This window comes from Lampetra planeri, chromosome 23 (assembly GCF_965212315.1).
Source record: "Lampetra planeri chromosome 23, kcLamPlan1.2.h2, whole genome shotgun sequence".
Lineage (NCBI taxonomy): Eukaryota > Metazoa > Chordata > Hyperoartia > Petromyzontiformes > Petromyzontidae > Lampetra > Lampetra planeri.
Genome location: NC_136129.1, coordinates 9,909,059 through 9,935,546, shown reverse-complemented (window position 1 = coordinate 9,935,546; position 26,488 = coordinate 9,909,059). Strand labels below are relative to the sequence as shown.

Sequence of the window (26,488 nt, the reverse complement as noted above, 5' to 3'; positions counted from 1 at the left end):
GTTCTGTATATTGTCCACAACAGCGGTGCCCCAACCTTTCTGGACCAGCGGACCACTGAGTTCCAAAGCAACGTCGCTCCCTAGTGAGAAACTACGTGAGACTGCAATCATGGGTGAAACCTAGTGCACTTCCTGGCGCAAAAAACGATTTATATTATTTTCCTATGGGAATAATACGTTCAGGAGCTAGATGCCAATGTCGAGGTCTGCTGGCCAAGACGAGAGGGGCTTCAGGAAAGAGTTCGTGTAGTTTTGCCGTCCCTCCTTCGTTGGATGGAAGACCGTAGCCTTGTCACTATGGCTCACCTGTTATGGCGTTTTAGCAGTTGCCTTAAACGCAAGGAATACGGCTCTCACCTGGGCAAAATGGACGTCACCAAAAGTAGCCGCGGTTCGATTCGCTTCGCGGTCACACGAGCGCTCACCTGCATGAGCGCGTGCAGCGTCATGGCGTTCACGCTGCGGAAGAGGGGCAGCTGGGGCAGGTCGCGCAGCAGCCAGCGGAACGCGGGCAGCAGCAGCAGCTGGGCGGGGAGGCCCGCGTCGCTGCCCCGCGAGTCCTCGCCCGACGCCGGCGTCACGTCCGCGTCCTCGCCCACGCTGGAGCGCTCCGTCTCCGTGCCCAGGACGATCGCCAGGCCCTGCGAGCCGACGCGGAGCGGCCAACCGCGCCAAGCAACGACCACGCGCCCGGTCACGCACACTTCACTTTGGGATTTCCAACGTCTGTCGTCCCAAGTTCGATTGCATGCACGTATGGTATGCTGAAGTTCGATCGCACCGTACGTAGCCAACCGTGCCAATGTGAGGCGCGATTGCTGCTGGTGAAACAGTGGCCAGTCTCAACGCCAGAAACGCGTTAACCGTCATCTATTACTTTACCAGCATTACGGTTTGTTGCTGGCCATGTGGAGTTTTAGGTTTCTGGGGCCGGTGAGCTAATAGTAGAAATAAGAAAGCGGGGCTGGCGAGCGGTACGGTCGAGGCGGCCGAGTGTTCACGGGTGAACCGGTGTTCAGGTGCGGGCGGCGGCGTCTTGCCTTGATGGCGAGGTGGCGCGCGGCCGCTTGCTGCGAGCTCAGGCGGCGCAGGAAGTAGTCCAGCACCTCGGTGGTGGTGTGCTCGGCGGCACGGGGCCCCTGCAGCAGCTCCCGCAGGCGCGACAGCAGCTGCTTCTGCTTGCGCCGTTTCTGCAGCGGAGAGCGTTGGGGGGGGGGAGGCAGGGTTAGAGGGCACGCGCGAGCGCGAGGACTTGGCTACGCGCGGCGGTGGCATTCGCGGGGAAAAAAAACATTTTGAGAAATAACCGGGGCTAAATAAACCGGCGATTGAAAGTCGTTGGTTCGATCCAGACCCTGATGTCTGCTGTATATTTGGAATTTGCGTGTCTCTCTCTTCCGGACCTCTTGTTTTTTCCCTCCACATTTAGAATCAACATCATGCGTTTAGAGTATTTAGCTGCAAAGCATTTCCACATGATAAGCCACTTCGTTGAACTATCATTTGTGGCCAGGTCGCTTATGAAAAAGAGCTACATGGCCCAGTGGGCCTTACCTGGTAAAATAAAAACGGCAATTGTCAGAACGCACAAATGTCAGCGAGGGCGATCAAACGCCCACGTGGGGGTGGGGGGTGGGGGTACAAACCAGCGCACGCTTCGCCCGCCGCTCCTTGCTCTCGCTGCCCTCGGCCGCGCCGCTGCCAGCCTTCCCCGAGTCGTCGTCGTCCGCCGAGGAGCCGCTCGACTGCGCCGCGTCGTGCAGCAGGAACTCGCAGAGGCACTGCACGGGCAGGATGTCCAGGGAGCCCTCGCTCGACTCCACCAGCTCCGCCAGCCACGGCATCGACTGCGACGAGCCCTGCTGCTCACGCGTGCACAGGCCACGGGGCCGGGTCGGCCCCAAAGTGTCGTTAGCGACCGGCGATTGTGGTGGTGGCAAATGCGGTAGCGTAGCGGTTAGTGCGTTGCGCTACGAAGCCAATGACCCGAGTTCGATTCCTGCTCAAGGCCAACACCGGTGACGGTTATCTGAATCGGTCCTGGGCCTCCCCTAGTTCAACTCAGCCTCAAATGAGCACCTGGTGCGGTGTAAAGATCGCCACGCTCGGCCGCCTTCGTCCCCCGAGTGGCGATGTTTACACACCGCACCAGATACTAATTTGAGGCCGAGTCGACCTGGAGGAGGCCCAGTTCAAAGATTCGCCACTGTTATTGATTGTGAGCGAGAATCCAACTCGGGTCGCTGGGTTCATAGCGCACGCAAGCACACACACACACACACTCGCTCACCTGTCTCTGGATGATGCCGAGTAGGAAGTCAGGGCTGCGACTGCAGCAGAGCAGCTGGCCGAGTTTGAGGTTCTGGTTGAGGCCCTTGAGTTGCTCCACCACGCTGGCCGGAGGTCTCCGCGCCACGCCGCTGTCGCACACACACACGGTCAGCGCCCGTTCAGCGTCCCCCGCACACAGAGGCAACAGCTCGCTGGGTATCAACGCAGTGCACCAGGTGCCCAACCTAGGCCAAGTCAACCTAGTCAACAGTTAGCATATTATAATTAGAGCAGAGCTATAGCATTATTCAAGTAAACGATTACTCTGGTGATTATCGGTTTCATTACTCAACTAATCGGGGACCACACGCAAAGAATTGGAAAAAAGTCTCAAAAATAGTTTCACACCTCCGATTAGCACGGTAGGCTACGTACGGTGCGACAGAAGTTCTACGCACATACATACACACATACCTCTGTTCTCACACACAAACACACGCAATACAGGCACACGGCCAAGCTATCGGGGTGGGGCGGTGGAGAGGATTGTCCACCCACCGGGGGTCAAACGTCATGAGCTGGGGCAGCAGCAGGCTGTTGGCCTGCGTGATCGTCTGCTTGGTGGAGGCGGCTGCCAGGTGGCTCTCGAACTGCAGGATGTCCTGCCGCTCCACCTGCGCCATCTGCAGCTCGCGCGCCGTCAGCTCGGCCCGCGACTCCTCGTCCCCCACGGTGCACGGCGGGAACGCGTAGTTACTGCGGCGGGAGAGAGAGCGCGCGAGCGTGAGCGCGCAAAAAACGCTCGCCTCCCGCGCACGCGTACAAATCTGCTCGCGGCAAGACGCTCCAACTCACCGCGCGCCATCGTATCTCGTCGTGTGGCTTAAAATGTTACATTGCTGCTAATTAAAGATATGTATGTTGGAAAGTGTTACACAGAATCCATGTATTTTCATGTTTTTGATTTCAATGTTGTCTTTTGGGTCGTGTCTTCCTTTGATTAACTAATTAAAAGGGCAACTGGTTGTGTTTGGCAGAAGGGTGAAGAGTCTTACTTGGTCATAGCCATTTCCATCATCATCTTCAGCGTGGGGTAATCCTCCCAGGCCACCTGGCCTGCACGGAGACACACACACACCGCAGATGCTTGGGAACAGCCCAGAAGTAAACACAAAGATCCCCCCCGTAGCCTACACAGACTATTGGTGGAAGCGGTGGTTTTAGCGAGCACTTATGAAGGTCTGCACGGCGCACAAGGGGGTGGGACGGTGTGGCCAAACACCAAGCAGAGACACCGTTGTCGTCTCCCCACGTGATCCCACCAGGTAGACGGATAACTGACCAAGTGGCTCAACGCTGGAGCGAGCCGCTCGCAATAAAGCAGCTGTAAAAGTTCACGTCCAGGTTCAGATTTTTTTCCACTCGCAAATCATCTCTCGAGGGCGAATGAAACGAGAACCACTTTTTTGGGGAAGTCAACATTGGTAGTTCTACGAATGCATTCGCTCCCGCCATAGGAATGTGGAATTTCCACCACTGACTCAGGACTCTAAGCAGGGGATGAGCGCCATCTCAAGGCACATTTGAGCAGGAAATCATTTCAAGGCCGAGTCCACGCACCCACAACCACCGTCACGCATCGCAAAGGGGGTTGGGAAAGCGTCCCGCACCGATGTTCTGTGGGTTGAAGGCAGTGACGACCAGCAGCAAGAGCCACGCTTTCCAGTAGAGGTTGGAGATGGCCAGGGTGGGGGGGGTGTACCTGCAGCACACAACAAGAACGGTGTACAGCGTTGGTAGCGTCACCCACTGAGAGGGATCTACTCGACAGATACAGGGAATGCGAGTGCCAAGGAGAGAGCCAGGGAGCATCAGGACAGAGATACCACCACACGCCCAGTAAAGTCTGGACAGGTCACATGACCGCTAGTGGTGGCTATGCACACCTGTGATACAACACTTTAGGGGCAAGTTTTGTTGGATCCCGCAGAGATTTGCGAGACTCCCAAACCCGCCACGCTGCGAGGTAGCCAGGTAATGGCAGAACAGAAAATGGGTTGTAAATGCCCATGTGCGGACCATTCGGGAGATCATCTTTTCCTCTGGAGTAGCTGCATTTTCTCCAGCTACTCCGGGGTTCCTCCCACACAAAGCAACATGTATCTTAACTATATAGACCAAGGGAAGCCGATCAGACGGTGAGGGTGGGGTGGGGGGGGTGGCCACGGCGCTAGCGAGCAGGCGGACACGCGTGACTGTACCCAGCGGGCAGGTGGATGTTCTCGGGGTAGTGGTAGGTGGCCAGGTTGAGCACCGCCTCCAGCAGCTGGATCCTGTCGACGCGCAGCACGTCCATGTCTGCGTGGGGACACGGCGCCAACGCAGGGGGTCAACGCGACGGGGGGCGCCGACGAGGCAGGGGACGGGCGCGCGGCGCTTGACGTTACGCGTGCCGCTCGTGCTGCTCTTGCGTACGTACGTGCGCAAGGAGGAGCGCCCTCGGCCTGCACGCCGGCGGCGCGCTTAACGAGGTGGTCGGCGAGCTCCATCGCGTCGGCGGGGCCTAGGGGCAGGTCGCGCGACAGCCCCATCACCAGGATGCGCATCAGCGTGTCCTCCAGCAGCGGCACCTCCGAGCAGAGGCGCAGGAAGAAGCTGCGGCGGTGGAGAGAGAGGGCCGCGGTTATAGTTTGTCGTTTCGTGGAGAAAGGACGCCGAGAAAAAGGAAATGGAAGGAAAGCAGGAAAAGTGCACGAGGAAGAGTGGAGAGGGGCACAATAGGAATTACAGAGATGGGAAGAAGAACACACGGATCAGGGATGAAACACAAATCGGAGATGGGAAATTGACAAATTGCCAGAAGAACCCTTCTAGCGACATGTCAATGTCCGACCTCGGATTGACGGTTGGTGGACAAGACTGGAGAGAGAATGGCAGCCACAGGCAAGAAATGTGCCTGACGTGAGAGCCGCCACGGAGATGGAACAATGATGCCAGTTCACGTGCAGGAACAGATGGATTGTGGCATCGCAGTACTACGAGTGATGAAGCGATGAAGACAGTGGAGAAAGTCCTTCAAACAGCAGGAGATATCCAATGGTTGACAATGAAGATAATATGTATTTAAGTGTATATAAGTGAAACAGGGCAGATAAGTTCACATGCAAAAGGTTAAATTGTACCAACGTACGACTGTGAGGAATGGCAACAGCAAGGGGAGGCCTTCACACAGCAGCGGATCGGTAATGGCTCATGATCATGACGTTTTCGTGGCAACGGCAGCACAAGATGGCGGTGGTGACAGGACGTCACACGTGACCAGGGAACTCACTTCCTGTCTCCCTCGGGGGGCCAGTTGTCCCACTTGTAGTAGGTCTCGGGCTGTTCGGTGAACAGCACTTTGTACAGGCTGCACACACACACACACACGCACGCACCCACGCGAGCGCACACAGCAGGTCGAGACACACAAGAGGACAGTCCATTCCGCATTGCTGCCGTGAGAATTGGTAGGCGAGTGACCGGTTTAACCAACGTGCATTGCTGCACAGAAACAACACTAAAAGAAGACCGGCTGTGGAGGGTGATGTGGATTCCTTTCCCCACGAGGCCTCAATGCCTCTTTGAACACGGCGAGGCAAACGTAAGGAACCATCGCGATTTCAGGACCTCGATATTTGGAGTTGTAAATAAGAGCCAAGTGTGCCAAGCATCAATGTGGACTGTTCGAGCTTCCTTGAAATTAGGGAATGTTTAAGTATTCTGTGTGAAACGAATCGAGATGAATGTCCAAGTACATGGTTCCCAGTTGGAGCATCTGATGTACTTTAGCGTAGAGGCACATGGCTCCAACATTTTTCGCACCCTGCACATAGCCATGGGCATGCATCAAGCTTGAGGAATGGAGTGGGTGAGTGGGTGAGCGGTGAGTGACGGTGCGCGTGCTCACCAGTGCACGTAGTCCTTGGCGGGCAGCTTGAACATGGCGGGCACGATAGTGTGGAGCCACCACACGGCATCTCGCTGTATCGCTGCGATCTGCCTCTGGAAGGCCCTCAGCTGATCCAGGTCTGAATTTACAAACGCACGCACGAACGAATGCACATATGAAGGACTGTGAGAGTCACTCGGCAATCTAACGCCGGGCTGGTCCGTACGACCGCCTGCGCCTGAACGATCAACGCACGCCACGAAGAACTCACGTTTCTTCTCGCCTTTGTCCCAAGCGAGGCCGGCTTCCTTCACCTGCCCCGTAATGCCCAGCATCATAGCCAGGGTTAGCAGATCCGTCGTCTGGATTACGAACCGGTCCTGAGCACAAAAGCACGACACGGGTGCAGTTAAACAAATGATATCCTTGAGTTGCCAACACCACCACCACAACACCTGGCTGCGTGCCGCATACTAACCGCGTGACTACCGCATCTCACGCTAACCGGATGCTTTGCTATAATCTTTTTTCGACAATGTACAGTGTGAAATCCGGCTGACTGCTGCAGTTGATGGCGCAAGCAACTCACAATCTTAAGTTTGCGAGTTTAAATCCTGGCCGAGAGTCAGATCAGCCCTTTAGAACACGTATGTATGTGTGCTGAACATCGATTCTGATCTTTAATTCCGCAGTTCTCAACCCGTAAAAGCCTTGTAGGGAGGGAGGCAGGTTGCGGCATGGATAACGTGCAGAAGATATATCAACACGAAACAATTGTGTTGCTTAACACCAAGTTGCCAAGAGGCGTGGACATGTGATCCCTCTGCACTGTGGCCCAATCGCGACACGGCCCACAGCCTCGTGTCCCACGTCCCGTCGCGCTGGCTGCACGCACAAACCTTGTGGTCGAGGTCCTGGAACTGCGTCTCCTTGCGCTCCTGCATGAGGCCCAGACAGAAGGCCTGGAAGTTCATCTCGTGCTTGGTCTGCTTGACGATCTCGCGCAGCAGCAGCCGCGAAGCGCGCAGGTAGTCCTCCTTGTTGACGAGCAGGTCCTGGAACACCATGGCCAGGTACTAGAGGGCGGTCGGAAAGCACCAGCACAGGCGTGCGCTCACGGTTAGGCCATCGTCATCAAAACTGTTCCCGTCAAATGAATTGGGCCTTCACGGCCAAGGCACCTCTCGCAACTCCGATTAGCAGTTGGCTACGTACGGTGATAAAATAGTTAAATAGACATGAATACAAGGCGATGGCGTTACACGCATCCCCGCGACGGCATCGCGCGGATACACAGGTGACGTCGCCGCCGATTAAAACCTACCCGAGGACAAACGCGAGTTCCGAAAGCGATTCCTGAATCCCGCACTCGCACGCGTGTGGCCGTCGCTCCGCGTGCCCGGGGTTCTCACCTTGGGTGCGCCGTCGGGCGCGTGCTGCATCACGGTGTAGAGCACCTGCATGTTGTTGGGGTTGCGCATGTTGGACAGCTCGTTGAAGAGCAGGAACTTGACGAGCGTGCCCAGGTTGTCCTTGTGCGCGTTCAACAGCTCCCTAAAAGAAACACACACACACACACACATTAGTTGATTACATTTGTGCTGCCAGTTTTCTGCCAGCTTTAAACCACGGACAGAGTGAGTGTTATTTAATGGTAATTGTATGATGGTCGATCTAACAATATACTCAAGCCAACTTAGGAGATAATTAACATCGATTTCAGTTTGTGCAATATTATTCGATTTCTTATCTGATTAATTAATTACCGATTACGGGTTCCATTACTCAACTGGGTAACACGTAATTAATTAGTGTGCCGCTGGTTCTCCAGGGATGTGGGGGATGCTGTATTAATCAACTAAATAGACTCATCGACCCATCTCTATTCTTTGGGTCTTTCGGCAAAGTCGCGTAGATAGGTTCAAAGAAAATAACAAAAATTTGTTCGTCATCAGGAAGATGACGAACGCTTGTGTTGCGATCGAAACGTCGTAGTTTTTTATTTTAGTTATTTTCTTTGAACCTATCTAGGTGACTGTACCGAAAGACCCAAAGAATATGAATTCCTGCAGTCACGAAAGCTTTAAGTCAAGACCCATCTCTAGTTTAGCCGACTGACTTCGACAAATTGATAACTGCGGGGCGAGCGAGCAAGCGATGGAGCCAAGTAAGTTGCTCACTTGATGCACAGCATGTAGTGGTTGAGCAGGGGCTTGGGCTTGAGTCGGATCTTGATGAGATTGGAGATGACCTCCACGTCGTCGCTGCTGTGCGTGTTGCAGTTGGTGCACACGGACATGAGCAGCTCCTGCGCCGGCCTCGTCAGCTGCAACGAGAACATGACGGAGCCGGCGATCGTCAACGTCCCCGTTCGCCACTTTCCTCGCCAAACACACCACCCCCCCACCAGCCCCCTTCTTCTGTCACCATCGCTACTGCCATCGGAAACACCGTCACTTTCGCGGATGGCAACACTTTGGCTGATTTGGGATGATTTGGGCCTTGACAGTGGCACGTAGATTCGGACATTTGTGCACACGCACGAATTACATAACTCGATCCAATTGGCGACCCCATGCAGCCAGTGTGACGCCCGCTATGCCACCCGGCCCACTCAGCCCGCAGACGGAAAGCCTCCCTCTCTCCTCCTGCCTTCCATCGCTCACCTTGGGGTTCTGGAGCCAGATCTCCAGCTTCTGCACGGCGAGTAGGCGCGCCTGGCAGTAGCCGCATGTGGCGGCCAGCAGGCGCAGCAGGTTGCGCGACACGCTGTCCATGGGCTGCCGGCGGTTGAGCTGCTCGCGCAGCATCTCCACCACGTACTCCTCCACGCTCTCGCCTAGGTCCTCGTAGCTACGAGGAAATAGTTGCGCGTTCACGCGTTGGACGAGCGCACATGCAAATGACGAGCAATCGACGAGAGCGCGGTAGCCAGACGTTTTCCGAGCCATCGCGTGCTTAAAACTACACCGCACGCACAACTGCATTCGCGCGATATATGCAGAATTGTACACGCACAGAATTGTACACACATGCACACCTAACAAACACAATCACACAAATGCATGATCAGACACGAATAGCAAATGAACGCAAAGATCTCCCTATAGCCGTGCAGACTGTTGAGACAAGTACTGTGGGCGGACCTCATGCCTGGCTGTCTTTGTCTCCCCAGTGCTGATGTTTACACACTTCACAAGGTACTCATTTGATGCTAAGTCAACCTAGGGAGGCTCAGGACCAGTTCACAAATTTGTGACTTATTGATTGTGAGCAGGAACCAACTCCGGTTGCTTATTTCGTAGCGCAGCGCACTAACCACTGTGCCAACACTCCCCACACCCAACCACACGCACACAGAAGAACAAGACATCCACACAATAACCCACGGGTGCATGTTCACGGTTACAAGCCTTGGCAATGAAGGGTTAGGATTAAGTGTTGGGTATTGAGACTACGACGCAGGTTCAGTGGTCAGGGACGTTTGTAGCAACTGGTGGGGTTCGAGGTTAGATGTGATTTATAATTATGTAGGCGTATTGGTAAAAGTTAGCGGTTATATATATATAAAAAAGCTATGGTTTCAGTGTCATACTTATGCCCAAATCACCCAGAATGCACCTGATCTCATCAGATCTTGGAAGCTAAGCATGGTTCGGCCTGGCCGGTGCTTGGATGGGTGACCACGATGCACGCCACATCGTCGTAGGCGGCTGTGGATCTGTGCCAACACGTGGTGGTCAGCAGAGGGCAGTGCAGCAACATCCTCCACTCGACTGCGAATCTAAACTCGCCCATCTTAAGGCAATTTATCCCTGCAGCGGAGTGACCAAAGTTGCTGTACACATCCACACACTGTAGGCTAGCTACAAAGTTCAAGCGAGTGATACAGGGGTCTGTGGGCCATGCGCTGACAGGCTGTGGCCAACGCGAGAATCACCGGTTCATGGTCTGCGCAGTCTCCTCGTCCGACGAAGTTTTGTCCTCGGCAATGAGGAGGTCCGGGGGCTCCTGGTTCTTGTCTTCTTCCTCCCCGGCCAGGTGGGGACTGGCACCTGCTCATCAATCAAACGACAATGAACAACATCGATTAGACTTCAATTACACGGTGTTCATCCATCACGACCATCAGCGATAAGCGCCGGGGCCTGGAACTCATGAACAGCAGCAAGCGAGTCAATGAAATTGTCCAAATGCGGACCGTCTCTTGTGCTGTATTGTTTTCAGTTGTCTCATTTGTAAAGTTTGTTAACACTATTTAGCCTTAAAATGTAAAATTATCATAACACAAATCTTAATATGACTCTCACACGCACGATCGACTTATAAGGCCAGTTTTATTCACGTAGAAAAATACGATTGGGACTCAAGCCTCTTCCTCAGTCGGGTCCTGCACGGGGAAATTTGGTCAATTCCTTTAGAAGGGAATGCTACCCTCCCCCACTGCCACATCTCTCACTGCCCCCCACCACCTTGACTGTGACTTAGACCAGAGAGTCCCAACTTCACTGGACCAGTGGGACCAGTCAACCCTCAACAAATTTTCACGCAAAACACCGTCTTTTGCAACAACAAACAAACCCCGTATCTGCAACAGTTCAGCAGACCATTTCCCACGGCTCATGACCAGCGGTTCACGTCCTGTGGTCCATGGACCCCCCCTGGTGGTGGGGGGGGTCCACGGAAAAGAAAAACCATAACATCCTCACCAAGGAAATAAATGTTCAAACAACTAAAGTAGTCGCACGTGGTGGTCCGCGAAATGCTTTGAGATTGAAAAGGGGTCGGCACACTCGAAAAAGACACCACCGGGCAAAAGGAAATCCGGCAGACCCAAAACCACGTGGCACAAGACCGTGAAGGACGAGCTGGTGGCAGTGATCATCCTCTCTTTGGGCGAGGTTCAACATGTCGCCAAGGACGGGAAGAAGTGGACGGAACTCACTGCGGCATTATGTCGCACAGGGGATGAAGAGGATTAACTAACACTCGAAAAGGTTGGGAACCGCTGTTCCAAACCAAGCAGTGAGAGTCCCACCACCACCACCACCACGCTCCCCCACCCGTGTTGATCGTGTGCCAGAGTGGCCACTGCGGAGAGGGCCTCACCGGCGCTTGCGTCGCTGCCGCCCGGGCGCGCCCCCTCCGCGGGCAGCATGAGGCAGCGCGGGGGCGACTTGGTGCCAAACGCCGTCTGGATGTTCTCCACAAACGCCTTGCAGTGGACGTTATCCACCCAGATGCGCTCGCCCAGCGAGTCCTCGATGTACACCTGGCGTGCCGCGTGGCGACAGGAACGAGGTCGGCGTCCGGGTTAAGGGAGGACGGGAGTCAAGGAGGGCGTGAACTAGTTCGTCAAAGTCACTCTTTTCGACACGCGTTTGTTCTTCGACGTACTCAGTTAGCGGTGCGTGCTAGCTGGACTAAAAATTCCATTCCAATCGTGCTCCGTATCATATTATCGTCTCGTTTTCATCACCAATTCCATTGCTCAACCCCGCTCGGCTTACCTTGACGAAGAGCTCCGGCCAGTTCTCGTCCTCCTCGTAGGCGGCCATGAGGAGGTTGCAGGCCAGCACGGACACAAGGGGATTCCCCTTGGCCTTGATCGTCACGGTCGGGTCTCTCCTGAGCAGGCTGCACAGGGCCTGCACACACAACCACCGTTCACTTCGTCAGAACATGTGATATTGGTCATGGTCTTAGTCCTAGGCGACCACAACCAGTAAAATACTTGGCACGTCCTAGTTTGTGGATTTTACTTGGCAATTCTCTAAGTCTTGTCGACTAAAGTAATAAAAACTGTTGTCCATTCTTTGTTATTACAAGTTGCCGTGAGGGGTGCACAAATCTCACCTGGCTAGATTTCATCCTGTCCATCATTAAGCTGGGCAGATATTTTCTCGTTATAGCCAATTACCAATTTTTTGGTCGTCCTCAGTGCAATGCCGTCTCCAATAACCTGACTAAATTATCTCGATTCTGCGTCTTAATTCACAATCGTCAATGTCGTCCCACCAGAGCCCATCAAGCATTTGTCTTTTGGTGGCTTAATCGTCGTCACCATCCTGCTTGAAGAAATCTTGTCCAATCGGTCATCGTCGACTCAAACTTTTCGGGGGCACGCGCCCTAACCCCAACGACTTTTTCACACCATGCCGACTTCTACGCGGCCGCACCCCCCCTCCCCCGCCCCCTCAAGGGCACCCCCTGGGCGTGCTCTCACCTCGATGACGCCCTGCGTGGCAAACACGTTGGGTTTGACCTTGGCAAGGTGCATCAGGGTGAGGAAGAGCGTGGGGTCTGGCCGTGCGCGGTTCGCCTTCAGCTGCTTGACGGCGCCGCACAGGAGCCCGTCCACACGGTCGTCGTTCCCCTCATTCTCCGCCGCCTCGATGGCGTCCAGCAGCGCGCTCGGCGGGACTGCGCACAAACACGTGCAGGCAAAGGCAAGCACGCGCACACACAGTCACGCGTGCAGACCCCGCAAACGCATGCAAACGGACGTTAACACACACACGCGCAAGCGTACGCGCTATCAGTTTAAATCAGGGGTCGGCAACCTACGGCTCCGGAGCCGCATGCGGCTCTTTACGGGCTGCTTCTTGACGATATGTACGTATGTACAGTATGTACTCAGATGCATTGCGGCTCTTGAAATACTGAATTTTGTACCGAATTGGAAAGAAATGGCTCTTCTTGTTATTGTGGTTGCCGACCCCTGGTCTAAATGTTACACAAGCGTATCGTTTCCATGAATCTGAAATAATCAGTTCTTCGACCCGTGTGCGTCGCACGCGATCGAATCGCGACAACTCATCGATCCGCGGGGCGGCGAATCTTTACATCCCCAGTATCAGCCGATGCTCCCGCTTCACCTTCAATGGGCACCACCGACGGCTCTCGGATGGACGGCGAGATGGTCCTCCTCTCGGCGTCCGCAGCGTCCGCCAGGCGGCCCAGGGCGCTCAGGGCCCCGCCGCTACCGCTGAGGCTTCCGAGCTTGGGCCTCTTGCCCAGGCTGGCGCCGGAGGTCGAGCTGGACGGCGCATCGCGCTTGCGCTCCCCGCCTAGCACCAAGCCGGCCCCCACCAATGAGGAGCCCACACTGGGTAAAGGGCCACCGCTGCCGGATTTGTGCAGGGTCGGCACGGACTTCGAGTCGATCGACTGCACCTTGCTGCCCAGGGCGATGAAGTCGCCGGGAGGTGGGTGAGCTGTTGGGTGTGGAGACACGTGGGGGCACTGCGTGTTAGGTGACCGATTGTGTGAACTGCATCTGCGTTTGTCAACGCCTCTCTGTCACCAGCCTCATTGATCATCAACGACCACCATCCTGTCGGGAGATATGTGCTGCCCAAGCTCATTTTAGTTTTTTAAGAAATAGCTTACAAGCAGTATTTACTTCAGCAAGCAAAACTTAGCACCCTTAGGGTGTCACCGGCAGAAGCAAGTTTGTTGGGTTGCCAGACGTTACTGACAAGAGCTGCGATGGGGCCAGTTTACCGCAAAAAAATCAGAGTAGACACATTTTTCACGCACTATTATGGAACATTATTGGCAATTATATATATTATATGCAACTCTCCGTATTTGTTGTTTATTCCAGTGGGATGGCTGCCGTGGGGTAATTGTTGCACGCCGGATTTGTAATCCACACGTGGTCGGTTCCATTCCACGTCTCAATGCGGCAGTGGGAACAATGAGAGCAAGTTTCTTAGATCACTGCCCACACGGCAATGAAAATACGTAAGTTACGGCGCATTTGGCCGTTCAGAGGGTCGCGTGCGGTAGGGTAAAGTGTGGGTCGTCTCCTATAGAGCCAAGTGGAAGCCCCAGCAGTGTTATGCCGGCAAGCAATTGCAGGGCTGTAACCTTTTCACATTACCGGACTGTATATATTAATCTGTCAATCCACTGCTGGATGAAGGATTTCCCACTCCTAGAAATCATCGGGGTGGTTTCATCATACTTTTAGGTTTTTTTCGGTAAAGTCACGAAGGGAAAAATAAATAATAAAATGATAGAAATAGTAGAAATAAAATAATAAATCACGACGTTATTTGATTTCTAATATTATTTCTATCATTTTATTATTTAGTTGTATTATTTACCTACGTGACTTTACCGAAATAAAAACTAAGAGTATGAATCCTTGCAGTCACGAAAGCTTCAAATCTAGAATTCACCATACTTCACCATCCTGCTCAGCGAGGGTCGAAAGACCCAGGATCGGTTCTAACGTCTCAATGCACCGATGCTGAACCCTTGACGAGGGGACCTGGTTCTTAGCGCAGTCCCATCAACATCGCGACGCCCGCTTACACCGTAGGGACGTGCAAGCGATCACTAATGAGCCAAAAGTGTCATTTGGATAAAAAAAAAACTGCATCCCAGTGGCGACTTGGATGCAGCTTTAAGATATTGACAAACGTCAATCGCTATGCTCCAAGCATGGGCGGTGGCGCAGCGATTAGCTCATCGAGCCGTGAGCCCGGATCACTCGCTCTGGCCTGCGTTCTGAAGGGCAATTGCTCGAAACGTCGCCGACTGCATTTGTGTTTCTTTTCATGGCAGTGTTGATTTTGTTTTCTCCTCCCCACGAACCTGGCGACGCGTGTGCAATGCCCGGCCGCGGCTAACATAAGTGGCGAGCGGTGCGGTGACGTTTGGCCCAAAACGACTCTCTCTCTCTCTCGCTCTCCAGCAGTGCATAGAGCAAGGACCGTGCGTGATCGTTACGAGCACCCAGTTTCAGCGAAGAGTCGAGGCCCAGGCCTGGCCTACCCGAGGGTTTGCTGGGACGCCGAGTGGGCCCCGTCTTCTGCCGGTTCATGGCCGATCGAGCCGCCCCCCTCCTCCTCTCCCCGTTTTTCCGCTCCTCTCTCCTCCACCCCTCCACCTCCTCCTCCGCCTTCTTCTTCTGTTTGGTCGTCGCAGCAGCAGCAGCAGCCGGCGGCGGCGGCCTCCGATTGAGCTCCTCGGCCGACGGATCGCGGGCCCGAAGTTGACCGCAGCCACCACCACCCCCTACGCCTCCCCTACCAACATGGCCGCCGGCACGTCGCCCCACGTGCTGCTGTGACGTCACGCGGCGCGGGCCGTACTGCGGGGACGTCATGTTTGTTGCGTTCTCTCTCACACACCGCTCGCTCGCTCGCCCCCCCACTCCTCCTCACCACTCACTACTACCACCACGCACTGCCACCGGGGGTTGGAGGGAGGGTGCCGCGCGTGTGGCTCGCTCGGGGGCTTCGCGCGCTGCGGCCGGGCCGGCGGGGAGGCCGTCTCGCGCTACGGCGCGCGGGTTTTTTTTTATACCTGGCGCCGGTGACGTCACCCCGCCACGTAAGGCTGTGGGTGACGTCAGGCCGCCGATTGGCGTTGCGGGGGCGGCGGCGGGGGGAGGCGATGACGTCAACTCGCAGACATTTGGCGGGTGACGTCGCCGTCCTGCGGTATCGACGAGTGACGTCACGTGTGTGCTGGCGGATGACGTCATTTGAGAGCGGCGTTGGCGAGGCACGTCGCCCGCGGGGTTGTGATGCGTGGGCTTCATCTCGGCACCACGGAATGTATTCTTATGTTCTTTCGCTAAAGTCACGTAGGTAAAAAATTAAAATTAATAAAAGTAAAATAAAAATCACGACGTTTCGGAGGCAACACAAGCTTCCGTCTTCAGGTGGAACCGTCACAGCTCGATTGCTGTATCAAGTTTTATTTTATTATTAATTTAAACATTTTACCTACGTGACTTTACCGAAAAAACCTAAGAATATGAATCCTTGCAGTCACGAAAGCTTCAAATCTAGAACCACAGAATGTGTCTTATTGATGTCTTATTGATGTCTTATTGTCACGACTTGCACAGCAAGGATCTTGCTGTGAGGCACAAGTTGTTTACCCAGCAAAGCCTCAATGGGTCTCAAGACGATTTTTTTTCAGGAGGGTCCTGCCAAGTTTTCACAGCAACGAGGCTGCTTTTGTGTGTAATCAATCCCAACTGAAGCATTAGCAGCGTAATTATTTTTAGCATTAAAAGTCTTGACCAATACCAAGTTACAAGGTTTTTTTTTATCTTATGTTAGCTATGGCAGGAAATTGGAGAACCCAGACGAAACCTAAGCATAACAAGTTCAAGTTCATTGATTAGGTAGAGCCCTGTGAGCCATTCGGCTCTTGCATCGGGTGCAACCGCAACAAACAAAAACATGAACAAGAAAACATCTTAAAGTGACTATGTGACTAAGTGCAAACAGAAAATCCAAGAAAAGACAACAAAATATTGCAGAAATAGCACCGTACACCAACACTGTGTGCAAAAATCCCAGTGGGATGCAAGTCAAACAACAACAACCACAAGACAACTTAGATTAAGGCCATCAGTCTAACTCTGTACTACAACAAACAAACATGGCAAAACCGAATAACTTTTCGAAAATCACCAAAATGAAGCCATAAAAACAATGAAACAGTGATCATAGGAACTGTGACAGAATTTTCACAATAAACGACGTAAACAACATGTACCACCAAACCCTGCAGCCATAGCTGGCTGCATGAGTCACTCAACCCCATTCAATGACCGCTGCCTCGCCTCCGGTCTCGCGTTCACCACCGCAGCGGCGTTGCCACTCTTGAAATATCGAGGGGTTTTTTTTGTTTGTTCCAAATTCGAAAAAAACAATAGCTCCTCTTGTTGTTGTGTTTGTCGACCCATGCACTTGCCTCTTCTTGCACGTATCTCAATTGTTCACAAATACAGGGTGCCTAAAAATGCTTTTAACACTTACGTATATGGGACTATCGTTTTTAATGGAAAAAGAACGGATAATTCACTGTAACATGATAACAAATGTCATGTTAATAGCTTCAAAAAGTCAGTCTTCACTTGTTCACCATCATTGTCAACGCGTGCCTCGAATCTTCTCCAGGTGGTCTCCAGAGCCCGGAGTCAGCACATTTCTCGTGGCATTGTTGTAAATTCTCAGAAGTGTTCACATATTTTTTTTAAGCACCCTGTATTACAATGTCAAATGCTAGGAGTAATTACACCTAAATGTAAGGCGTGAGGCTATAAATGTCTCGATTGAAAGCTTTCGTGACTGCAGGGATTCATATTATTGGTTCTTTCGGTAAAGTCACGTAGAAAGGAAATAATAAAAAAATATAAATAAATAAAATATAATTCTCACGGCGTTTCGATTGCAACACAAGCAATCATCATCAGGTGTGAAAACCACAGCAATAAAATAGATGTTGTATGTAAGTTGAACTTCTTTCGCGCCGTACGTAGCCAACCTTGCTTATCGTAGGTGCGGGGGAAGAGCACAGTACTAAGCACACGAAGCGGTTCTAAAGAAATGACTTTTCAATCTGGATGTAAAAGTGCTCAAGATCTCCCATCACACGACTGGCAGCAGAGTGGACTGCACATGTCTCGAAGAAGGTGAATGCGTGATGTGCCTTACAAGACAGCCATTCTATCGTGTGATCAGCACCTGGGTACGTCTGTACAGAAGGTCGTGGGTTTTCGACCCCGACCCTGATGCCTGTATATTTGGAGTTTGCGTGTTCTGTCTCTATCCCTGTTGTTGTGAGGATTTTTCTCCGGGTCCTCCGTTTTTTTCTTCCACATTTAGAATCAACATCACGCGTCGAGGGCATTTGGCTGCAATCCATTTGCACGTGATGATAAGCCCACTTCGTTGAGCTGTCTGTTTGCAATAGCCAGGTCGCTTCTGAGAAAAGAGCTGTATAACTCAGTGGGCCTTACTTGATAAAATAAAAATATTATTGGTTCTTTCGGTAAAGTCACGTAGAAGGGAAATAATAAAATAATAAAAATATAACACAATAAAAATGCTCACGACGTTTCGACTGCAACACAAGCAATCATCATCACGTCGTGATAATTTTTATTGTTTTTATATTTATATTATTCTATTATTTCCCTTCTACGTGACTTTACCGAAAGAACCAAGAATATGAATCCCTGCAGTCACGAAAGCTTTAAATATAAAAATAGTTTTAATAGTTTTTACAGGAATAGTGTTCATCACTGCCTCCGCATGCTTGCGTTTACTCTGGATCCTTCGGTTTCACACTCATACATTGGCTGAGAACATTGATATCAAATCATACAATGTAGGAAACCTCCAAGATAAAATAAGTTATTGGACTAGTTCTGGCTTTTTAAAACAAATAAGCAGTTACTATGTTTTATAACATTTGCATTGCAACGTTAATGCAAGCGAATCCAGAGAGGGTTGCGTTACTCAACCAATGCGCACGGACAATCGAGTTTGAGCAACATCACTGACCATTTTGAAAAGTCACCGTATCTGTCAGTGGGCAAGTTGCCAAATTGCTGATGACAGGATACGGTAATTTGATATCATCAGCAAGTGTTGTGTCAATCCTGCACACTCGCCATCAGCACTATGTAGCAACGAGCAGCTATAACATCACAATGAAATCCCCAAACATAAAACAATGCTGTAATAAAATTACTACGACTAAGATAGAACTAATACAAATGTATATCATTTAAAATAAACACGTTACAAACTCGACAATCACAAATAGAATTGCACAAAAGCGTGGGGAGTGGTGGCGCACTCTGACGAGTGATATTTTGAACCAGTCCTGTGCTTTCAAACTCACTAACCCACACAGACCGGCATGGTGAAGTATGGTCAAACAACCCCCTATGGCTGGACACAACGTGGTGAGGCCTTCATCCAGCAGTGGATTCAAGGGCTGAAAATAATTACAAATGTATCGTATCAGAAGCAACACAAAAACTGTAACTTTCACTCGGTTACCAGGAGAATTATTTTTCTGTATTTGACTCGGCGAAATTGAAGCATTAACTCAATACGTTCAAGATGTGTTAACGCGCTGATATTCAGCAAAGAAGCTGAGACGGAAGCGGCGGATGGCACAGAGAACGAGACACAAACGACCGTAGGTTAAACCAAACGGAATGAATGCATATCAGACTGGTGAATGAGAGCGGGTTTTACGTGTGAGCTTTGCACACAACTCCTGTGTCTCTCTTTGCTACGTAACCGTGCAAATTCAGTACACAGCGCTGCAGTGACCTCGCCCATGGCCACAACTTTTGGTTTCTGGATGGGTGCAAAAGCGGGGTCGTTATTGTTCACGAAACGAGTAAAGAATACGTGTACTCACAATCCTCCTGGACACGGAGCACTGAAATTAATCTGTTTTTTTCTGTCAGAATAAAATGTCAAGGTAATACGTATTGTGAGGTTTGGTTTACATTTTTGGTTTACATTTTATTGGGTTTACATGTCCTGCTCATACAATTTGCATGAATATGGGCCACGTGTTGAACAGTAATGGAATCACGGTGTTAAAGATGGAGTAAAACACGTGCCATATTAAACGGTATATTCCACACGGCGTACAATTCAAAGCGTTAATCTTCTCGTCATAACCCGAAACTGTCGAAAACCTGATTTGGAAATAGCCTGAACGTTTGCTGATCACCAAACAAATGTATATCTCGCGCGCATTGCAAAACCACAATTAATTACTCACCTTACTTAACCTCACGTTGCACAACAACGGGTTAAGCAAGCGGGGCCTTCGATGTTTCGCTATTTAAGGGCCCCCCTCCTCCTGATACTGCACAGCATCGCCTCCTGTGAATCCCGCCTTCGGCTCGTTGTCTCTTGCAAGCCGCTGCAAAGCCCCTCATTCTCGCCATGCCTATCGTCGACTCTGGAAGTGTTGGGGCTCTGTCTGGCGCCGAGAAGGCTGCCATCGCCGACAGCTGGAAGGCCGTCTACTCCAACTACGAGGAGGCGGGCAAGGCCATCCTCATCAAGTGAGTGCCTCGTTGCTCGTTCGGTGCGAAGCGCCAAATGTGACGCGACCACCGTCACGTGGCGTCCGTTGCTCGGCGTGGCCACGTGCGTTTAACGGTGGCGAGGCGTATGTTATGTTGGACTTCCTTCGTACCGACCGTGCTTATCGGAGGTGCGGGGGAAGGACAGCGATCTAAACACAAAAAGCAGCTCTAACGTAGTGCGTTTTCAGTCGAGATTTAAAAGAGCAGAGCTCCACCGGCTTCCTAATATTGGAAGGAGGAGCGTTCCAGACGGCCGCAGACGCGCATCTGAAAGCGCGCGGAGCAGCGGCCGTCCTTGTCCGATGGCCAGCAGCCAAAAGCCGCTGCAGCGGGCATGGCCGGAGTTCGCGTGATGGTGGTTTATGCTCCTTGAAGAGATCAGCAAGGCATTGTGGTTCAATTGTGACAAGCACTTTGTGTGTGTGTGTGTAATGAGTGCGACCATACAACAATGTATCACTCGGCAAACCAGGAAGACAAATGCAGCTAGGCGAGCATTGCGCGGACAACCGATGGGGATGCTGCAGCTCCCGTGTCACGGCCACGTGCCGGAGAATTCGCTCACAGCCACCGACCGTCGCGAATTGTCACCGTCTCAATGCCACTGGGCATTTGGTGATACTGAGGCTGCTGCTGCTGCGTTGGCAGTGGGGCACTAGCACAGATGACAACAACGACAACAAACAAACACCTCTAACGCATTCGTTAATAAAGAAAACAATTGTTGACGCAGCGGCTCTTCTCCGTAGCACGTCATGTGTTCTGGAGAAGATGAACATGACGTGTTCTTTTGAGGCAGTATTATTGACGAATATGCTGAGTTTTTGTTGTTTTAGCTTTGAGTACAGATTAAGTGAGCGGGCGAGACAAACATAATACCAATCAAAGAGAGTGAGCACACGTCAAAAGTGCAACGCCTTTGCTGTGAAGGAAGAGCTAAGTGTTGAAACAGGAAAATTCGGCAAACGAGAAGTTGGATCTCAGTGAGATTTTCCAGGTGAAATATCAGAATGTAAAAAAAAAATACGAACTCAGAATATTCCCGAGCAGAAACATTCATCCCTGCAAACTCCATCCCCCGTGACGTCGGTGCTAGGGCAGGCTCATAGATGCCTCTTCCCGTGTTGGCCAGCATGCTTCCATCATCAGCTGGAGATGATTTCGCACGACACTCGGCCACCACGTTGACGTTGCGTTTTCTCTCCCGCCAGGTTCTTCACGTCCAACGCCGGCGTGCAGGACTTCTTCCCCAAGTTCAAGGGGCTCGACTCGGCCGACCAGCTGAGCAAGTCGGCCGCCGTGCGCTGGCACGCCGAGAGGATCATCAACGCCGTCAACGACGCCGTGGTGGCCCTGGACGACCCCGAGAAGCTGAGCCTGAAGCTCAAGGCCCTGAGCAAGAAGCATGCCCAGGAGTTCAACGTGGACCCCCAGTACTTCAAGGTGCACTCACTGACTTTACCGTTGTTCGCTTGCCAACGCAAATCTTGGTCACAAGCCACGGGGCACAATTCGCTTAGTGATGAAGCGCAGCTTACAGGAGCGCGCGCACACGCACACATAACACAAGCTCCCTGGAATTGGTAGCGTGCAGATTATCAATGTGAATAACCACTGTGGGAAATTGCGCAGCCCTACGATTGCTTGTTCATGCCACTGATGGCAGAACAGCATCCACCGCAGAGGAGTTACAGAGCCCCCTCGAGAGGCTATTTGATGTCAAATGAATGTCAGTGGTCTTGGAACAGGTCTGAGCGAGCCCACGCTTTACCCCATCACATGCGACCTGCCCATCGAATAAGCGTGGTGGTGGTGGACCCATTCACGCCGCTGGGTGGACAGGCGCTGGGGGGGGGGGATTTAAGAAACCTGCCCCATAGTTTCAACTGCCGCGTCGGAAGATCGGATTGAACCGACGACAATAACACAACCACTTTGGCAGCACGTGTGTGTAGGGTTTTATATATATAGGCACAACAGGTGGCACAGCTGGTGCATCTGCCAGTCATCTCAGTCAGCCAACCCGTGGCACCTGGGTTTGTCCCGTACCCTGTCAGCGAGCCTTCGGCACTTCACGTGGCCTCAAAGTGCACCGGGCCTGGCACAGGTGCACCGTCACTTAGTGGCGAATGGCGGGTATTGGTATATACATATAGAAAGTCACACGCTGAAATGCGTGCTTTGTCTTCTTCTGTCTGTGTCTTTGTGTGCAGGTTCTGGCTGTTAACATCCTGGAGGGGGTGTCTTCTGCTAACGGAGGCTTAGGGGACGAGGCTCAAGCCGCTTGGGAGAAATTCCTCAGCCAAGTCAGCATCCTGCTGAAATCCCAGTACTAGAGGCCCTCCGACCAACCGCAAACGTCCTGGAACATGACAACGAACAGCTGCTGCACGCAATTTGCTTCCCATTCGCTAAACTGGCACCGGGGACACCGCCCTCTCTGTGCCGGCATTTACACAAACAGACCCTGGCCCGAACCAGCGCCCTGACCCACGGTAACTCTGTGGAGCTGGTCCGCAGTGTATGACAACGCAAAAATAAAGCGCTTTTTTTTAACTGAAATCCCACTGTTGCGTGTCTCATTCCTCCCTTTGTTAACTCCTGGTGCATGACTGTAGACTCACGATGCAAAATGCACGGTTTATCAAATGCAGTGAATCTGGATATGAGCACACCTTATATCGGCGTAGTTTTGATATCAGCAACACATTACACTGCTGTGGATGTAAGTGCATAACCATATGCAATTGAGATGAACCGTGTAAACCATGCTCGGTGGGAGGCAAGGGAGCGTTGATGCACGGGGTTAGCCGAGCCCGGTAACCTGAGTTCGACTCCCGAGTCGATGTGTGAACTATCGGTGGGACCCCCGCACAGCACAAGGTGGTGAAGTATAGACAAATACATTACTTTTTAACGTTTAAAATGAGTAACGATAACCCAATTAGACGATATTCAGACAATGGGCGACACGAGTATCGTTGATTCTATATCGGACGGAATGTTACTCTGTTATGGCAACCCTAATACAATGACTATTACAAAACGCAAATATCTCGGTATGCAACCAAACAAAATCGCAAACAATTACTGTAATTTCTGAAACAATTACCGGTAATGCGACGACGACAACAGCAAAATAAGTGAACCAACCACATCCTCAACTCTGCGCAGCACCACTTTGCATCGAGCTGGTAGCTGCAACGCCATTCCACTTCTGCTCGCGGTCCGTGATGGAGGCGTCAGGGCCCACGAGGCGAGTTCGCAGCCCGACGCTCGGACAGACCCCGGCGCGATGCCTCGTGCCTGGCAAGTCGCGTGAGTCCGTTCGCCCTCGACCCCTCCACCCCCCCCCCTCCTCCTTGGGACCAACTACGGGCCAACAGCAGCCATTTATTGGTCAGGAACCTCAGATGGCTCGATGTCCACACATGCCCCTGTAGGAGGGAGTTTGCGCAACTCATTCGCTGAGCTCCAGCGCGCAGCGCGCGGTGTTGCTGTGAGATTGGTCACGTGCTCCAGCGGTTGCTCAATCGAGATCGGGTCCGACCGCGTCGGGCAATTGAACTAAGGCGCTCTACAGATAATTAAGAATGGCACGACGTATGAATGCGATGGTGGAGATGAGGTGAATACAATAGACGAGGAGAGGAAGCAGAGGGCGGGGGCGAATCTGTGATGGTGCTGAATTCGTAGAAAGCCAGATTGATGACAGTAAATGTTCGTCAATGTATTGAATGAATGAGGGTTAATGAGTGATAGCCGTGTAATGAGAATATGAAGAGGGAATGGTAAGGGTGGCGGTGGTTTGAGGGGGAGCTTAAGGCGGGGGGGGGGGGGGTCGTGGGGTGAGCTAGGGGTAACAATAAGTGAGTTGTGTGTGAGGAGCGGAAACTTAGTGAGCGAAGGTGACCGCTTAATGTGGAGTGGGAAGTTTGTTCCAGTGAAAGGTGGTGGGCGAGAAGAGAGAGAGAGAGCGAGCGACAGCGTGGATTGAGCACAACGAGGAGGAGGAACACACGGAGAGAGAGAGAGAGCGAGAGGTACAGCAGGTCTTGCGTGCAGACACCAACACAGTCCACGCCTTCAAGAATCGCGTGCGATGCTGCCTCACCACTCCTATGGCGATGGGACAATACACAGAGCAGCGCTCGCTCTGCCTGTTGCTTCTCAAAGGGGGCTACAAACATCAGCACCTTGGACAGCGCCGTTCGGTGTTGGTGGCGGTCCCACGTTAATGCAGCTAGAGGCGCAGCCCTGCAATTGCTGGCTCACGACACTGGGCATCCACTAGACGGAGCTCTGTGGAGTTGTGTTTTGGCCTGCTCTTCCATGCCGGACAGACGTTGTGGTAGAGGTTGGAGTGCCCACATTGTACCTCACCGCACGTTGCCTGCCGAACGACTGCGGTGAAGCCGTTCATATTGCTGGGCGGACAGAGGCGGTAGACGTGGAGGGGCGGGGGGGATTCAAGAGGCTTGCCTCATTGTTTCAATTGCCGCTCCGGGAGATAGAATGGAACCGGCGGTGTGCTAACCATTGCACTTTCAGCGAAATATTGAGAACATCAAAAACGTTCGCTATGCCTGTTGTCGATGATTGTTAAAGTGTTTAGTCTAACATGCACGTGATTGTCGTGAGAGTGTTACGAATAGAGTTACAATCAGGGTGGCTGGGGGCGGTTAAGGGCAGTTTGCAGCTCAGTGGATGATTCCCTTTGAGGCAAAATTGTCTCGGGGAAGGTACGGCTAAAGGCGCAGCCCTGCAAGTGCTCTCTCGCGCCACCTGCTGTCGGAAGAAGCCTCCACGAGAAGGGGCTGTTAGAGAGTCCCCTCCAGCGGATATCTTGGCCTACTCTTCCACGCTGGCTGGAGGTCTTGGTATAGATGGCAATGTCCACACTTTACCCTAGCACGTGCGGCGTGCCGATCTCCGAACTGTGGTTGTTATCCTGCCGGGTGGACAGAGGTGGGGTGGTGGCGGTGGATCTTAACTCCTCCGTGGTTGCAACTGCCGCCCCGGGAGATTGGACCGACGGCATCTGAATAGCAAGTCCGGTGTGCTCGTCATCACGCCAGGCCGGCATCGGTCACGATGTTTTTTTTGTTTTTATTGTTCCCACAGATTTCTCTCATTGGAAGCACTTCGCCGTGGTTTTACTGTGTTTGTTGGGTTTGTTGGGTTTGTTTTTGTTTGAGGCGAAAGAAAAAAGCACGAAACACACGCGGAGCAGTTCGTTTTCAGGTTGTTTATTGCGTGTTAAATAACTACAGTGACTACTACGGTTTGTTATGCGCAGAGCGACGCTCGATCCGGATTGCAGCGGGCACGCGACAGCGGCGAGAGAGACAGAAGGAAGGGGGGAGGGGGAGCAGGGAGGGGGGGCAGGGAGGGGGGGGGCAGGGAGTGGGGGGCAGGGAGTGGGGGGCAGGGAGTGGGGGGCAGGGAGGGGGGATCTCGCGACGTTCACCGGCGGGCGACGACGCGTTGTTGTTGTTGTTGTTACATTGCATCTTCGTGGGCAGCGCTTGCTCGCATCGCATTCACACACAGGGCACACGCAACTTGCTTTAACACGGCGCAGCAGCGCCCGGCTGGAGACACCTCACAGAACGACCCCGGCCCGTGCCACACTGAAGGCATGGCGGCGTACAAATGCATGGCCACCCTCTCCAACTAAATTCTGATTAAAAAAAAATAGAGTTTTGTGTTACAAATGAGCACCTCTGGTTATTCAAATGGTGGTTAAAATATCCGTATTTTTTTTTTAATTACCAAATGATTTTTTTCGTCGTTGTTTTTCAACTACGATGCATTTGTCGTGATTGCGTGTGGGTCTTTCAGGGTCTCTGAGCGTTTCTATAATTTGCTCCCTCGCACAAACAACGATCCACAACGCCTTCTCCACCTCACAACCGCGGTCATTCATTCCGTTCACCGCCCACACAATCGCACAGCGCAATACAAAACTTAAAACGTCGTTTGTGTCGGCAGCCCCCTATCGTCAATTATTTTCAACCCCCACCCTCTCCCCCCCCCCCCGAGAACCTTCAAGAGCACAGCGAGCCCTGAAATCTAAAAAGAGTGTCGCGAAAATCTTCCCCCGCGGTTCTTCATTCGTGCGCCTCTGCTCGTGCGTCGCGCGCACGTGAGCGCTTCTTGAGTGCGTATCCCTGCGCACGTGCGTGCCTCGGGCGTTTTAAATGAAGACGAGTGGCGGAAAGATCGACGTTCCGTCGACGCGTCGCCGGGGTGTGGTGGGTGACGGCCCCCAAGGGCTTCGCTGGTGTCTTCCCGCTCTGCAGTGGACGCTCGCCGATAATTCCGCCGGTCTTTGCCTGCCGTCGTGAAGCTTGAATGGGTGTGCTGCAATCCTGTGGGTGGAATTGTAAGTTCAGCTGCAT

At 52.4% G+C, this 26,488-nt stretch overlaps 3 protein-coding genes across 3 annotated transcripts in view; 1 reads left to right on the top strand and 2 right to left on the bottom strand.

Annotated features, from left to right (window-relative positions):
- INTS1 (integrator complex subunit 1) overlaps positions 1 to 15,483 on the bottom strand; it is a 33,122-nt gene extending 17,639 nt beyond the window's left edge. Inside the window, exons 1-22 of the mRNA XM_078605208.1 lie at positions 14,990 to 15,483; positions 13,081 to 13,419; positions 12,429 to 12,625; positions 11,713 to 11,850; positions 11,312 to 11,474; positions 10,143 to 10,257; positions 8,869 to 9,055; positions 8,383 to 8,528; positions 7,615 to 7,756; positions 7,102 to 7,278; positions 6,474 to 6,582; positions 6,221 to 6,341; positions 5,603 to 5,680; positions 4,751 to 4,926; positions 4,533 to 4,629; positions 3,942 to 4,033; positions 3,327 to 3,387; positions 2,830 to 3,027; positions 2,291 to 2,420; positions 1,647 to 1,862; positions 1,041 to 1,190; positions 426 to 641 (exon numbers count right to left, since the gene is read on the bottom strand). Of these exons, the coding sequence (XP_078461334.1) occupies positions 426 to 641; positions 1,041 to 1,190; positions 1,647 to 1,862; positions 2,291 to 2,420; positions 2,830 to 3,027; positions 3,327 to 3,387; positions 3,942 to 4,033; positions 4,533 to 4,629; positions 4,751 to 4,926; positions 5,603 to 5,680; positions 6,221 to 6,341; positions 6,474 to 6,582; positions 7,102 to 7,278; positions 7,615 to 7,756; positions 8,383 to 8,528; positions 8,869 to 9,055; positions 10,143 to 10,257; positions 11,312 to 11,474; positions 11,713 to 11,850; positions 12,429 to 12,625; positions 13,081 to 13,419; positions 14,990 to 15,323 (3,582 nt within the window). The 5' untranslated portion in view covers positions 15,324 to 15,483. The remainder of the gene's footprint in view (positions 1 to 425; positions 642 to 1,040; positions 1,191 to 1,646; positions 1,863 to 2,290; positions 2,421 to 2,829; positions 3,028 to 3,326; positions 3,388 to 3,941; positions 4,034 to 4,532; positions 4,630 to 4,750; positions 4,927 to 5,602; positions 5,681 to 6,220; positions 6,342 to 6,473; positions 6,583 to 7,101; positions 7,279 to 7,614; positions 7,757 to 8,382; positions 8,529 to 8,868; positions 9,056 to 10,142; positions 10,258 to 11,311; positions 11,475 to 11,712; positions 11,851 to 12,428; positions 12,626 to 13,080; positions 13,420 to 14,989) is intronic.
- Positions 15,484 to 19,804: 4,321 nt separating this feature from the next.
- Positions 19,805 to 22,646, top strand: LOC144726473 (globin-like). The gene is made up of 3 exons (XM_078605210.1): positions 19,805 to 20,060; positions 21,296 to 21,527; positions 22,298 to 22,646. The coding sequence occupies exons 1-3, from the start codon at positions 19,939 to 19,941 to the stop codon at positions 22,418 to 22,420; spliced, it is 477 nt and encodes a 158-aa protein (XP_078461336.1). The 5' UTR covers positions 19,805 to 19,938; the 3' UTR covers positions 22,421 to 22,646.
- Positions 22,647 to 25,494: 2,848 nt separating this feature from the next.
- The window catches only part of LOC144726462 (myosin-16-like), a 37,506-nt gene continuing 36,512 nt past the window's right edge, over positions 25,495 to 26,488 (bottom strand). The window contains exon 45 of the mRNA XM_078605197.1: positions 25,495 to 26,458. The gene's annotated coding sequence lies outside the window, so the exon portion shown is untranslated. The remainder of the gene's footprint in view (positions 26,459 to 26,488) is intronic.